At 36.3% G+C, this 16,117-nt stretch overlaps 1 protein-coding gene across 11 annotated transcripts in view; it reads right to left on the bottom strand.

Annotated features, from left to right (window-relative positions):
* Window positions 1-16,117, bottom strand: part of LOC132126262 (liprin-alpha-2-like) — a 102,192-nt gene that overhangs the window by 14,303 nt on the left and 71,772 nt on the right. For 6 of the 11 annotated variants that reach the window (XM_059537399.1, XM_059537400.1, XM_059537392.1 and 3 more), the window contains exons 6-14: window positions 13,426-13,647; window positions 11,309-11,455; window positions 9,805-9,939; window positions 8,309-8,392; window positions 6,383-6,514; window positions 5,842-5,904; window positions 1,896-1,987; window positions 1,635-1,767; window positions 1,124-1,350 (exon numbers count right to left, since the gene is read on the bottom strand). In XM_059537399.1, the coding sequence (XP_059393382.1) occupies window positions 1,124-1,350; window positions 1,635-1,767; window positions 1,896-1,987; window positions 5,842-5,904; window positions 6,383-6,514; window positions 8,309-8,392; window positions 9,805-9,939; window positions 11,309-11,455; window positions 13,426-13,647 (1,235 nt within the window). The remainder of the gene's footprint in view (window positions 1-1,123; window positions 1,351-1,634; window positions 1,768-1,895; window positions 1,988-5,841; window positions 5,905-6,382; window positions 6,515-8,308; window positions 8,393-9,804; window positions 9,940-11,308; window positions 11,456-13,425; window positions 13,648-16,117) is intronic. The other 5 variants (XM_059537398.1, XM_059537403.1, XM_059537402.1 and 2 more) reach the window with 2 other exon arrangements.

Below are 16,117 nucleotides of genomic sequence, written 5' to 3'. Positions count from 1 at the left end.
GCTATCTGCACACTGCAGCACATTTCAGGTGATAGCTCTGCTACTGTCTGGCATTTATTTTCATCCACAACTCAGAATCTATCTGTGTGATGGGCAGATTCAACTTACAGACTCACAAATATTGTCATATATGACAGATGGTCCACCTCCAGCGCTTTGTGCTGCTGAAAGGATTCCAGACAGCTCAGTATCAGGACAAGCTTCAGAGTACTGTTTGGATTTAAAATGAAGTTTTTGGCCTGCCTGACAGTTTCTGTTACTGTTCTTTTTATATCTGTGGGCCGCCAGAACACGGAGACACACAGGTGCTCTTTTAGTCTGCCTGCAGGGTCAATGCATTCTGAAATCGAAAAAAGGTCATTGAGTTTGAGAAGAAAGTTGACTCTGGATGTAACTGGCCACCCGTCTGAAGACTGTTCAATTAAGCATGAGTTTAGAGCACAAGCTTGGATCAATAAGACAAATGAACATGACTTTTTAAGAATTTAAGATGATATACTCGAGGCAAATGCTTAGATTTCACACAAGTCACAAGATATGTCAGATTTAAAGCATTCATATACTAAAGCAAATATTGTAAAGTGTAACCCTGAACTGTTAAAGTGCTTTTCTACTCTTTTAAGGGGGTCTTTAAGCTGGCAGTAAGTTAAAGAGTCTTTATGTAATACTAATTATAAATTCCTTAAAATGTTAGTCAATGTTTCGTCTACCAAAAACGAATTAAACAGCCTATTTTAGCTACTGTATTTTTAAGACTTACATAAATGACTTCTGTTGATTGGCTAATGCCTTCACAAGTTAAATGAGTAACAACGCCCCCATCATAATGATGAATACCAAACAGTTGATGATAAATAAATACAGACAGCCACATGTTAATTTGTTGATAGTTCTGACATCAGAACTGATGCACTCTGAACGACCCATTTATGCTGCTAAGTTAGCCTGAGTCATAAACTTTATGCTTCAACGGTTTTAAAAATCTTTTTGAACAAACTGTAAGTGGCACTAGCTCATGCAGAACTCAGTGTCAGGCTGTTGCTGTGCAGCTGTTCAAAAAAAAAAAAACAAGAACACAAAACAAGATTTCCATATTGTCACTTTTAAAAGTCTGTATCCCAACCTGATCTCCTCGTTGATGGCATCCAGCTGTTCTTGCAGCATGAGGGCAAGCGTCTGGGCGTCTGAGTGCCCGCTGGGAGACAGCATATCGGCTGAGCTGAATATGGTCTCACGGTCTTCATCGTCCAGGTCAGACAGCTCAGTGTCGCTTCCCATCAGGTGAGTACGGCTGGCTCGCAAGCTGGAGGGCTGAGAGCGATCCCAATCCTGCTCCACCATCGGCAGGATCTGGAAATAAACACATGGATCAGGGTTACTTTGTGGCGTTTACAAAATCAGGCTTCCAGATATTAATGTTTCAGTAAGATCTGATTTGCTTTAATCATTTGTAAAATGGATTAGAGAACCCGGAACTTACAATAAACACATCCAACGAGGCAAAAGAAAAGAATATGGAGAAATTAGTTCACAAGACCAAGGTCTGTCAGTGACTACAGTTATAACAGTACAGTACATATTACAAGTTTATGACAGTAACAGATGGAGATGTACAGTAGGTGTGACATTGAGACCTTGGTGGGCTCATCCCTGAGTGCCACCAGTCGACCTTTCTGAGCCCGTCGTATGACCCCTGTGGAGGAGTAGTGATCTCCCTGACCTTCCACGACTGAGAAGCGCAGGTCTGTGGCACTGCCAACATGAGACCTAGGATCAGGTCAAAAGAGAGAGAGGCAGATAAAGAGGCTTACTTAGCACATCACTTTTAATGAGCGAATAAATATAGGGCTCTTTATATAACAGAGTACTAGAAACATCTTAAATCTGGATGTCACCTAGGATGTGTTCCGTCTCCAAACGCAGCGCTCCTGCGCTTCAGATGATCCAGTTCAGCCCGTAACTTCTCAATCTCCCCAATAAGCCTCTCCTAAACAACCAAAAAACACTTGATTAGTTAATTCTTTCATTATTATGCAAACCACTTTTATGAACGCGAATGAATTAAGATCAAAATAATAATTTTATAATAGGTCTTTAAAAATAAATGAACACTTTATTCCTCAAAGATGCATTCAACTGATCAAAGTTACAGTACAGACTTCTATAATGCTACAAAAGAATTCTGTTTTGAATGAAGATTGTTCTTTGGAACTTTCTTTTTATCAAAGAATTCTAAAAAATGTTAACACACAAATGCTTCTTTAGCTGCTGAAAACTCAGCTTTACCATCACAGGAATACACTACATTTAAAACTATATATTAAAATACAAAACTATATATTAAAATACAAAACTATATATATATATATATATATATATATATATATATATATATATATATATATATATATATATATATATATATACACACACAGTACAGTAAAGTACAGTACAGACCAAAAGTTTGGAAACATTACTATTTTTAATGTTTTTGAAAGAAGTTTCTTCTGCTCATCAAGCCTGCATTTATTTGATCAAAAATACAGAAAAAAACAGTAATATTGTGAAATATTATTACAACTTAAAATAATACTTTTCTATTTGAATATACTTTAAAAAAATAATTTATTCCTGTGATGCAAAGCTGAATTTTCAGCATCAGTACTCCAGCCTTCAGTGTCACATGTAACATCCAGTCTATCACATGATCATTTAGAAATCATTCTAATATTCAGATTTATTATGAGGGTTGGAAACAGTTCTGCTGTCTAATATATTTGATGAATAAAAGTTTAAAAAGAAATGCATTTATTCAAAATATAAATTCTAATAATATATATTCTAATAATATATTTTCTTTACTATAAATTTTTATCAATTTAACAAGTGAATAAAAGTATTTATTTTATTTAAAAAAAGAAAGAAAAAAAATTACTGACCCCAAATTACTGACCAGGGGTGCGTTCTCCGATAACGTTGTCTCTTAGCGCGCTACGAATACTCAAAAGTTACACCTTAACTACAGGTATACCTTTGCTACGTGTGTTCTCCGAACTATACCTTAGGATGTAGCTTAAGGTAAACCTTCTTAAGTTCGACCTTAGCAGTTGCTGTCCATGGTGGAGGCGCTGAATAGGTTGATATCGACGCCTCGATGATCGATTGTGCGCTCTTTCCTTCACAGCGGTATAGGTAAAGTATTGAGAAAACAATGTTCTTTATAAAGAAGCGTTTTAGAAATAGTACAAACTGCATTTATCGGGGCTTATTGAAATACGTACATGAAGAAATAAATATGAGTATGTGTTTATAATTTAGCAAGTGTACAATCCCAAACCCTCACGGCCATAAGTGTGTTAATGTTCTCCACAACGTATGCTGATTATCCACCAGCCGTATCACATTATAGGCGTAAATCGCTCATTTGTGTAATTGGATGATTTCCTCAATAAAAGCGCAAACATGAGAGACATACCTACATTCACTATGTCGGGGAAAAAAGTCCGCAAAAAGAGATCGCCCAGCCACACTGAGGTCTTACTCAGCCCATATCCATCCCCAACAACCTCCAGAAAACTCCCCACAGCATAAAAACGAAGAGCCGCCAGCAGCTGAATTTCGGGGCTGAGGGGGTAGCTCCGTCGAGTTTGTCTTGACAAATCTGGGCCAACAAGATGCAAGAGCTGCAGAATTTGCTCCCGTGGCAGGCAAATTTTTTTTACAATGGTCTCTTCTGACATGGTAGTCAGTGGACTAAAATGTTCTCTTATAAAGTAGTTGACATACACTAACTGGCTCCGCGGACGCCGCCGTCTTTGATTTAAAACAAGTCTCGCTGCCATAGCTATAAAGTTTGTGTAAACTCATCTTTTTTTATATAGACTCCTAAGCCTTTTCTGTCAAATGGTTCGCCAGCTGATGTGCCTTAGGATAGTAATTAAAAAAGCTAACAACCATTAGTGTATGGAAACTTTATTAATGAAAACACTTCCATACACTGGGTGTAGGCTATAACAACTTAAGTATTTTATGTGTATAATTTTAAAGTAAAGTAAAAATGTAATTTTAATTCTAAATCAGATTTTATATTAAAAGTTCATATAAAATTTTCTATGTGTAATTAAACTGCGATGTAAAAAATCTTTTTGCGTAGTGGTGGCCACTAGCGGTATGAACCGTAAGCAGCGATAAGGTATAGCTAAGAGCGCTCCAGACCAACCTTACGAACGCATGACTTACAGAAGGTATACTTAACTAAGAAGGTTTCGGAAACCACGTATTAACGATAAGGTACTTCTTAAGGTACAACTTAAGAACGACGTAGCGTTAAGGTAGTTTCGGAGAACGCACCCCAGTAGTGTATATTGTTATTACAAAATATTTATATTTTAAAAACATAGCTTCTTTTTTTATTTTTTTTTTTACTTTTTATTCATCAAAGTATCCTAAAAAAGAATCACATGTTCTGAAAAAATATTAAGCAGCAGAACTGTTTCCAACTTTGATAATGAATCATCATATTAGAATAATTTCTAAAGGATCATGTGATAATGATCCTAAAAATTCAGCTTTGCATCACAGAAATAAATAATAACAAAGTATAATAAATTTAAAAACAATTATTTTAAATTGTAATAATATATCACAATATTACATTTTTTCTGTATTTTTGATCAAATAAATGCAGGCTTGATGAGCAGAAGAAACTTCTTTCAAAAACATTAAAAATAGTAATGTTTCCAAACTTTTGGTCTGTACTGTATATATATATATATATATATATATATATATATATATATAGAATATATAATATATAATATATAATATAAATATTTACACTTTTAGAATTTACATTTTCATGTTTCAGGACTCTATAAAATGAACATACAAAAGCCAAAACAAAAATAATAAAAAAAAAAAAGGAAAAAAAAAACGAAAAGAAAAGAAAATAATTTCCAGCAATAAATTCTAGTCCGCGCCCGCCGCCAGATTATTTTGATAGCGGCTGGTTCTAAAACAGATCTGTTTTGACAGCAACAGTTACTCACAATCACTTCGTCCTTAGTGATTTTGCCTTCAAAATAAATGTACAAGAACGTTTTTGCAGCAATGTTTTATTTTGAGATGAACTGAGAGCTTTTAATTTGAAAAGTTCTGAAAGACAATCACTCTAAAATAGCCTCCATGAAATGTGTGGTATAAAAAACTAACAGTGAACCATTGAAACCTTTCCTTATAACGCTGGGCCTCAGCACCAACACATGAACAATAACAAAGCTAATTCAGCTACTTTTTTATCAAAAAGATTGACAAGACAATCAGCAAAATAAAAATTCTTGATCATGGATGCAGAACAGCTGGGGGTGCATATGCTTATACTCCTGAAACGACAGAGTAAACAGAAGTAGGCTACATGAATGTGCATAATGTGGAAACCTGGAATGAAATGGGGCTTTTTGTTAATGACTGTCCAAATACAGGATTTAACAGAGTAACAGCTCACTACCAGTTACAAAAGAAACTATAACAGTCTGTCACAGGCAAATCTAGTTGCATTTTTCATCAATTAATTTCTTAAATTATCCTTTGACTATGACTATGTTTGACTTTTTTTTTTTTGGCCTGATGCCAAACTTACTTGCTGACCCCTGATCTATAGGATAAACACTTACACACTTCTTTATACGTTCATAGAAATATCCTAACTTCAACACTTGATGTTAGTTAAGAAAAGTCCATGGACATGTTATGGTCTTTGGTTATCTCTTGAAACTGCAACACTCCTGGCCGTTGCTCATGTTCTGCAGATCTGTGGGATATTAATGCGCAGTGCTACTGTACCTTGTTGTGATGGAACTCTTCCAGTTGTTTTTGAGAATTCTCCAGGTCATGGATTAGTGCATTCTTGATGGGGGAATGGAAAAACAAAAAAACAAACGAAACAAAGTTAAGAATAAGATTTAAGCAGCATGTTGTGCCAAAGATGCACATGCACTTGCACATTCTCTGTATATTTTCTCTCTCTCTCTTTCTCTATGTGTGGTGCTTCAGCCTGTCCCTACATAACTGGCCACATCTGTCATCTCAGTTTACAGCTCAAAAGAGGAAAGGACTGGGTCCTATTTATTCAAGCTGAACAGGAAACCTTTATACCTTTGTTTTTTACAAGCGATTTACAGAATATGGCCATGCACGCTCTTTTTAAATGTTGAAAATTAAATGTTAAAAAACATTAAAAAAAAACAGCTGTAAATTATTTAATTATTTATTTTAATTTGTGTCAGTGTGTTCTGAGTTTGCCTAATTACTCTTTAAGGATCGGCTGATCAGATGGTCAAGTGGGTACAGTAGTATGTGCAGGTGGGTATTGTACAATCTGTACCTTGTCCTCCAGCGCAGCCATGCGCTCCTTCAGGTGCAGCTGAAGCCGTTCATTGGACTCTGTGAGAAGCCGGTCCACAGTGTCAGACAGACGTTTGTTATGCTCCTCATTCATCTTCTCCCTCTGCCGAGCCTAAAAAGAGTGACAGCGAGCAGAGAAGATAAAAAAAAAAAGGGAAGTATGAAACAACATCCTTTATTTTAAGAGTACAACTAGACTGGAATCTGTTTATCTGATAGTCTACGTACTGTAGAACCAATAGAGGGCAGTATTACACCCTGAAGCATTCGATGTCTGATTTTTAAGTCAGGTTCATGATATTAAAACACACAGCTGATTTTGAGAGTTCACATTTTGCTTCAGCATTTACAACTAATTTCTCACACGTTTCTATGGTTGTTTGGTGTGCATTTTTGTGATAATCCCACAAGAAAATGAATAATGACAGTCCTTGTAGCTGAATGTAGGGGTGATGACTTTTAAACACAGTTGCGGTGGGATATGGGCACTCAGTTGCCTGGCAACAAAATCTTAATTTTCTTTTGGTGGCAACGGTCTTTAAAATGTAGTCAACACAGAGCATTATGACTGTCCGGAAAGAACGGTCTGAGGTGTAAGTATCAAGGTTTAATTAAGGCTGAAGGAGGATAAGGACTCTCTTTGACTGCTTTAAGTCATTACAACCATCAGCTCACACTCAGAAGGAAATTAACCATGCATGAATTATTCAAAATCCAAATAAAGCAGCCAATTACAGCTCTGCTCTCACTGGGGGTGGGGAAGTTCAGCTGCAAGATGAGCGAAAAAATGTCCCATATTCTCAGAGCAGCAGCATGTGTGTGTGTGTGTGTGTGTGTGAGTGTGTTAGTACAGGAGTGCTAGCCTATCCATCTTTATTTGCCTCTGTTGTGTGTGCAAAGAAACAGAAGACGACACAAAGCAGCACAGGCTAATCAAAGCGGTCAGGCCACAGAGTCCCCACAGTGAGGTCGAACACACTGCCTGCAGGCCTGCTCAAGACCTATTGTGCAACAGCTAACACTTCTTCCTTAACACACACACAGAAACACACATTTATTACCAAATTCAGACTGTATAATTTTATCATTTTTATTTACATCTAATCAAAATAACTACTGAGTAACCTTGAAACCCAAATAAAAAAAGAAAACGTTTTTTCAATAGAAGTACATTGTCGTTAAATTATGGTTATACATGTCCATTGATTTCTATTCTATTGTCAAAAGTGTATATTAAATATGATGTATTCAAATATATTTTATGTATAATTATATTATATTATATTATAAAAAAAAACATATTTAAAATCCATTATGGTAACACAATATATAAATATATATTTTAATATTTGTTAATGTTAGTTAATAAAGGTCCATTAAATATTACACTTAAAAAAAAAGAAATAATAATGTACCAGTAAATGTTGAAATTAATATACGTAAATTAATATAACGTAGTTAACTAATGTTAACAAATGTAACTATTGTGTAGTGTGAGTGTGTAATACAAACTGCTAGGGACAATATGGCTAAACAAACATTATACTGAGCCAAATCATTTAACGTTTTATGTTTTCATTTTGATATTTACTTTTCCCTAACAGAAACCATCTGATGTGGGTTATTGCATGTTTCGTGTTGACATTGTGGCCAAGCATATGAACTTTCTTACACACTCACAAAAACAAAAAACAAACAATGAAAAAAACACTGGTTATAGTGTTCATTCTTATGTGCACTTAAATCAAAGTCGCATTCTCTCACACACACACACACAGCATAATGAACCAAAGCCACTCTCACACTCCCTCATAAATCATCTTTCCTCTATCCAACATTCACTCATTCAGTGACAAACCCAGCAACCCTTTTTCTTTTGGTGTCATGACCCCAACCCAGTCCTCACCCTGCCCAGCTCTTGGTTCTTCTCTTCCAGCTGGGCCTCCAGTTGGCGCAAACGCTCCTCGATGTTGCCATGTCTCTCCTCCGCCTACAGGAAACACTGACATTAGTATAAAGAGCAACAGCAGGACTAAACCCTTCACAGATTAGACACTTCACATTTAACAAGAAAGAGATTTAGATTTAATTGCTTGCATTTTATCGGTCACAGGAACGTGCTTGTCAAATCGGTTTTCAAAAACCATATTTAAAATGTAAATAAGGCTATGAGAAATCAAAATATAGGGTTTTTTTTAGTGCATGTTGTTGTATTATTCAGTTTCTCTTTAGCCCAGTGATGGCATATAAATAGGATCTGGAGAAAGTCTGGTTTAAGGTCAGCCATTGATCTGTGTTATTTGAAGTATGAGGTGTATGACAGGATGCCACTGACTGAGAATGACGAAAGATGTATTTTTTTATTAACTACATTAGCAAGACTATAAACAAAACCCCACTGCCTCTTTGCCATTCTGACAAGACATTTGGCTGCCTCTGAAAAACACTGTCATCCACAATTCCAGCTGATGTTCAGCTGAAACGTGACTGCTACAGAGTGAGGATTATCTAAACTGGCAAGAGAAGGAGATGGAAGCCTGTAGAAGAGAAATATCAGCTCTACCTGGGGATGTCTGATGGCTGATGCAATGGAGTGCTTTATTATATACAGTACAGCTGTATTTTTTAGTCTTTTTTGACACTTATAACAAGCGAAAGGACACAACTGATGGGAAAAGTGTTGAAACAGGATGAAAAATAATGCCAGACTCAAACTTAGATGAGCATCATATGCCTGACACTAGGCCTCAGTTCTGCCCTTTTTTTTTAAGCGATCCTAAACTGGTTTTGCTTCAAGATCTTAATTTTACTTTGGAAATCAAGTGGAAACCCAACACTGAAAAGAGCCACCAAAATTGAAAACAACAATCTTAATTACAGTACCATGAACTCTATAGGTGCAAAATATTAAAGATCATTAACATTGTATTAACAAAAGCACAAATGTGATTTACCTATTGAGCAAATTTCAGTCTCAATTAAAACTAAATTTGTTCAACGACATTTTCATTAACTGAAACAAAATAAAAACTATTGCCTTGGAATCAAACCGAATTTAAGTTCAAAACTAAAATAGCATGATATTTAATGTTATATGGGGTGTATTTATTGTACCACACATACTTTGGTTAAACAGTGTTGGCATTTGCCTAATATGGATATATTTTGCACATACCAGCAACCTAAAAATCATGTCTCAGTGGGTTAAAAAGTCTTTTGAACAGCTTATGTTGTTCATATCATATCTAATCCTGCTGTGTTATATTTTCATGTTAGTTTACGCCCTTCTTCACCTTATCACTTGTTTCATCACCATCTCAGAGGGCATTATCTTGACAGAAAATAATCTTATGAACTGACTCTCTCTACTGCTGTTGTCTGGAGAAGTGACTGAGTACTCGCCTTGGTGAGGGCGGCCACTCTCTGGGCCAGTTCAGCCTCCACCTCGGGCAGAGTCTCCGCCTTCCTCATAGTTTGCTGTAGCCGTTGTTCTGCCAATTCCAGTAATTCCTGGAGGTGTCGCACCTTCTCCTCACTCTGATAAAAAGACATGTGCATGCAAACCGCACAGAAATGAGACACACAGAGGGTGTATGATCACGTAGACACCCCCATTTTAAAATAACACACAGATATTGAGATACAAAGGTAAGACTCACACGAGGTTACAAAACACACACGTGAACGAAAACATACCATACATTTAAAAAAAAGGAAGCACACATACAACACAAAATAAATAAGTGCACATAAAAACAAACCACCAGTGTACAAACACACAAAGTACATACACATGATAAAGTTTCAAAGTCAAAATCTTTATTATATGATGCTGTTCGAAAGTTTGGGGTCGTTAAGATATTTCACCAAGTGCTCACCAAGGTTGCATTTATTTGATAGTAATATCGTGAAATATTTTTACAAATGAAAACAATTGCTTTCTGTGTTAATGTATTTTAAAATGGAATTCATTTCTGTGAAGGCAAAGCTTAATTTTCTGCATCTGTTAATGCAGTCTGCAGCGTCACATGATCCTATAGAAATCATTTTAATATGCTGATTTGTTGCGCAAGAAATAGTTCTTACTATTAACAATATTGAAAACAGTTGTACTGCTTAATATTTTTCTGGAAACTGTTATAATATTTTTTATATTAATTCTCTGATGAACAGAAAGTTCAAAAGACCAGCATTTAATTGAAGTAGAAATTGTTTGTAACATTATGAATGTTTTCAAAGCCAAAAAACTATTCTACTGACCCCAAACTTTTTAAGGGTAGTTTACATCTATCACTGTAAAATCAATGTGATGTAATGCAGTTTTTCTCATATGCTTAAACAGGTTCACTGGACAATATATATATATATATATATATTTTTTAGGTCTGCCCAATTCTTCCTGGGCTCAATAAGTGGGCTAGGACCCAAGCAAGGTTTCTGGTTGTCCCCCCGACGACATCCCTGCCTTGAGCGTAAAAGCACAAAACACATGCTGTCTATACAAGAGCAGATGTCTTGATTTAACCATCTCTTTTGAGATATTTATACCCACTGCATTCTTAACAAACACTCTGTCCAAATTGGCACCAAGAACAATGCAGTTGGGAATCCTCTTTCTTTCTCCAGCTGATGGATCTGGATATTAAAACAGTTGGGCAGTACCTGCTTCCTCCCAGCATGCCTCTTCTCAGTGTGGATTCTGAAGGATTCCAGCATGAGTCTGCTGCTTTAGGGCTAATTAATTCCCCTCTGACTAACATGGGCCCTTCATACGCACAGGCACAGATGGAACATGACTCGCAGAACATCTCAACTGCATTATGGGATATCAACCAGCACAGACCTACAACGCTCATACTTGAAATGAACTTCAAATCAGCACAGGCCTGATTCAAGGTTGGCATACCTGTCGGTAAAGTGAGTCCTTGGTGGCCAGCTCGTTCTCTAGCTTGTCGTTCAGGTCATGGATTGAGGTGGTTTCTCTCTGGGCGGCCAGGTAACGCTTTTCTAATGTTGTAATTCGCTCCTCCATGTCCTCCTTCTGTGCCATCGCCTGTCAAACAGGCACATAGTAAGAGAAAACAAAAACCCTTGGGAAGTTTGAAAACCCTACAACAACTTATTGAAAAGTAATCTAAACAATGAAACCATTACCACTGGTTCACACAGTAGTTTTTTGGTTCTGTACCAGAGTACATTTGTGTCACCAAAGTGTCAACTGTTTATCTCTAATGCAGCGTTTATGCAGAAGTAGGCAAAATTAATGGATGCTTGCTCGCTTCACTTTAGTACTTTGGGTCTTGAAAACTAAGATTTGTTTGTAAAGTGTAAACACTTAACAGCTCATGTGTCTATATTGTTGTGACTGTAATGATTCTAAAGATTCAAAAGAATGTGAGATCAGAAAACAGCATTCACATTGTCCAATTCTATCTGCATTCGGATACAATGTTGATAAGACCGTTATGGCCGTTATCTTTTTTTTTCATAGTTATCACTGAACAAGTAGGCTATGTCGTGTTAAATTAAAAATAATTATTACTTTCTAAAATAATATTTATCATGCAAGCAGAAAGATGTCATGACAAACGTTTAGTGATCATTTGAACAAGACTGAATCCATTCAATGCACACATTTTCAATACGGAGACAACAGCAATGCAATGTTTGATTTGCACTCTTTTCACTCATAAAGTTTACATTCATTCACTTCACACTCGTGACTTTAGAGGTCTGTGTATAATATTGCGCTGATCCCCTGACTCAACTGTTATCTAGCAAACACCAGACTGTGTCAGCTTCAGCTGAGTATTCAGGCAAAGTTATTCTGAATTTATTTGTCTGTTATAAATTTTTGAAGCCATTATCCGTGCCATTCCGAATAAGGAATTCCGCTTCAGGCACACCCCTAATTATTACATTACATATTTGAATTTTACATGCAACATAGATCAGGTCATAGAAAGTAACAGCTACATGCAATTTTGTAATCCTAAAATTCATGTGGTATTTGCAAACTTTTTGTACGCATTATGGTTAATGCATGCTCGACTAGTCGATTGTTTCCGACAGCGCCAACTAGTGGTTGAAGTAATCGATCACTCGACCACTCGACTAGTCTATGCAAGCCCTAGTGTGAAGGCACCCTTAGAGTCTATTTTCCTAATACATCTTATTGATCCTATTGTGAATGCTTCACCTGTGAATGTTTAATATATATATTTCAGAAAGTCATAACTCGAATGACAGGCCTAAGCAATGTGCAGTGGTGTCCTGAAATGAGGAGGCAACGCCCTCTCTCTCTCTCTCTCTCTCTCTCTCTCTCACACACACAAACACACAAACACACACACACACACACACACACATTTGTGACCCTGGACCACAAAACCAATCTTAAGTCACACAGGTATATTTGTAGCAATAGCCAACGATACATTGTATGGGTAAACATTATCATTTTTATCAAGTAAAGATCATGTTTCATGAAGATATTTTGTAAATTTCCTATCGTAAATAGATCAAAACTTCATTTTTGATTAGTAATATACATTGCTAAGAACTTAATTTAGACAACTTTAAAGGTGATTTTCTCAATATTTAGATTTTTGACACCCTTGATTCAAGAATTTCAAATAGTTGTATCTCGACCAAATAATGTCCTATCCTAACAAACCATACATCAATGGGAAGAAAATTTATTCTCAATAAAAAAAAAAGGTCCAGGGTCACATATACATAATATACACATACACATATACATATACATGTAAATATACACAGGCAGAATAACTAACAGTAGTTTGCAAAGTAAACTATTTTGGGGAGAACAGCTCCTTTAAATACCCTAAATCTTTAGACCTTGCCAAGGAATTAGTCATAATTGCATTATTTGCAACCTTCTGTTTCTCAGCAAAAATAAAGCTGTTGAGAAAATGTCCTCACTGCCTGATGTTCCCTGAGACAAGCCCTCATCTCTCTGTCCCCATTCTGTCCCTTTCCTCTCTCCCCAATCAATCTAACCTCGCGTATGTCCCTCTGGTGTTTGGTGCTCAACTCCTCGCTCTTCAGTAGGTCTTTGCGTGCAGTAGCCAGTTCTGTCTCAAGCTCAGACATGCGACTGGTCAGGCTGCTGATCCGCTCTCTGTTTTGGCCCAACTCCTTATTGGCCTTATCCAGGAGTTCCTGAAGCTCCAGACACCTGCTGGTGTCATCATGGACATCGATGGAGCCATTGGGAAGCCTCTGTCACAAACACAAAGATATGTTAGTGATGCAATGGAGACCTAGTCGGGAACTTTAAAACTTGTTTATCGGTCCCCTGATTTCTACTTAGGTTCCTAAATGAGATTCAGAATGCCAAAATAAACTTCTAAATAATTCTCAGAGAAGCAAAATATGCTGAGTCAGAGTCTGACGTACACAGTCAGCAAGTTAAACAGCTTGACTGCAATTATGGCCTCATGAGTTCAGAGGTTCTCCCGCATGCATCATATCGTTACCGTGCATTTCATCCACCTACTTCATACAGCAGAGCAAAATAAAACCTCCACACTAGTGATTTTGCAGGCCTTGAAATTCAAGGCTGGAAACAAAAATACAACCTGGATTAGATGCATCTTTCCCCCCCAAACTGTCTGCTTTCTAAAAACTGAAACGTCCAGTTCAGGGCTGACAGGAGAATTCCATAGAGGCACATTTAATGAGGGCACATGGGGGTGCTTGACTCTACATCACTACTGTAAAGCTGACAAAAGGATTTTTACAGAGGCCTTTCTGAAATGTTTTTGGCCATATTTGTTTGTGGATGTCAGTAATGCTGATTGGCACTGATGTGCTTCTCAGCATTAAACTGAATTACATGCTGTTAATTAAATAATTCTTCAGAGAGAGCTCAGAGATTCAGAAGCACAGCAGGCAGTCCGCCAAAGACAACTCGTTTATAATTTCTTGTCTCTCACATTTTATAACATTTACCCCTTATATCTACATTTGCAATTTGCTCAAAATATACTAATTTAATTCAGTGCCACTTAAATTCCCCATCATTAAAATCATAATAATTCTACTATTTCATTAGCAGGCTATCTTGAACTACAAACCACATTTTATTAAAACAATTAGATTTCACTTACCTTAGATAGCTTAGATACCTATCTATCTATCTATCTATCTATCTATCTATCTATCTATCTATCTATCTATCTATCTATCTATCTATCTATCTATCTATCTATCTATCTATCTATCTATCTAATAAATCTATCTATCTATCTATCTATCTATCTATCTATCTAATCTATCTATCTATCTATCTATCTATCTATCTATCTATCTATCTATCTATCTATCTATCTATCTATCTATCTATCTATCTATCTATCTATCTCTCTCTCTCTCTCTCTCTCTCTCTCTCTCTCTCTCTCGCTCTCTCTCTCTCTCTCTCTCTCTATATATATATATATATATATAAAACAGACTCAGACCTAACAACCAGACCTTTGTCTATCATTTTAATGTTTATTTGTGCTTCAAGTGGCTGTAAAAATTTTCAAATGTCTGTATGGATTGATTTAATTGTTTTACCCAGCAGTATCAAACAATTTTGCTTATAATAAAGATAAACTGGAAAAAAGTTAAAGAGAATAATTAACATATTTAAAACCTTTGAATAAACCCTCTCTTCATCAGATTTATTTTCAAAATCATATTCCCAAATAAATACATGTACGTATTTATGTGTGTATTATGGACATATAAATTGCCAGATACTAAATTATACTTAGCAAGACCTAGGATGCCTTTATTTATGACACAATGTGTCAATTCAACCACCTTTTACCAGGGAATGCTATTAAATGCAATACATAATTTGAAACGTGGTGGAAATTACGCAGAAAAATTTGCTTCATGGGAGTTTTACTCCCATATGAAAAGTCCACATGGTGCAAAGTCCCCATTCTTCAAAACGTCCTCATATTCTATGATCTTTGACTTTCATAGCTTGATAAGAAATTTTGCAGAACCCTCTCAGTCACTCTACTGGGAGTCCATAGAGAAACCCATGTCGGCCTTTGAAGCCATGAAGCACAGGGACTATAATCCATATTTCTGCCCTCCAGGGAGGCTTGAGCCAGCTCTCCAGAGACACACACAGTCTGGCCCACGTCTGTCTGCCTCATCTTCTCTATATGATTCATTTTTACTAATCACACATGCAGTTTGAATTCAACGGTACATGTACATAAATGTAAGACACTTCTGTTAAAAACTTGCACATTTCACCAAAAAAGTATGTCTGGGTAAATCCTGCAAGCATTTTCATTATCTTCCTCTAAAGGTGTGATATTACGGAACGTAACCTTTCAGGTGCTAAAACAACATCCAGGAGAAACCCACCAAAACATATTTTGCTCTTGTTCTATTAAAATACAATTATAGAAATTATAATAGTAGTCACCAGAGTTATTCTTCCCTTACATTTTGAGAAAAAAATATACAAATATTTCTCAGTCCGGATTTCCTTCTGACTACTTATATATAATATCTGACAGTGATGATCTAAAATAAACTCTGAAAAGCCAGAACATGAATGACATCTGGAAGAGCTCTACTAATAAATTGCACAAGTTGAGAAATTAAAGAGCTTCACATGCACATGTACGCACACACACACACACACACACACACACACACACACACCCACACGCGCACA

The sequence above is a fragment of the Carassius carassius genome, chromosome 44 (assembly GCF_963082965.1).
Source record: "Carassius carassius chromosome 44, fCarCar2.1, whole genome shotgun sequence".
NCBI classification, from domain to species: Eukaryota; Metazoa; Chordata; class Actinopteri; order Cypriniformes; family Cyprinidae; genus Carassius; species Carassius carassius.
Note: the sequence above shows the minus strand (reverse complement) of the source record. Positions and strands in the feature narration are given on the sequence as shown.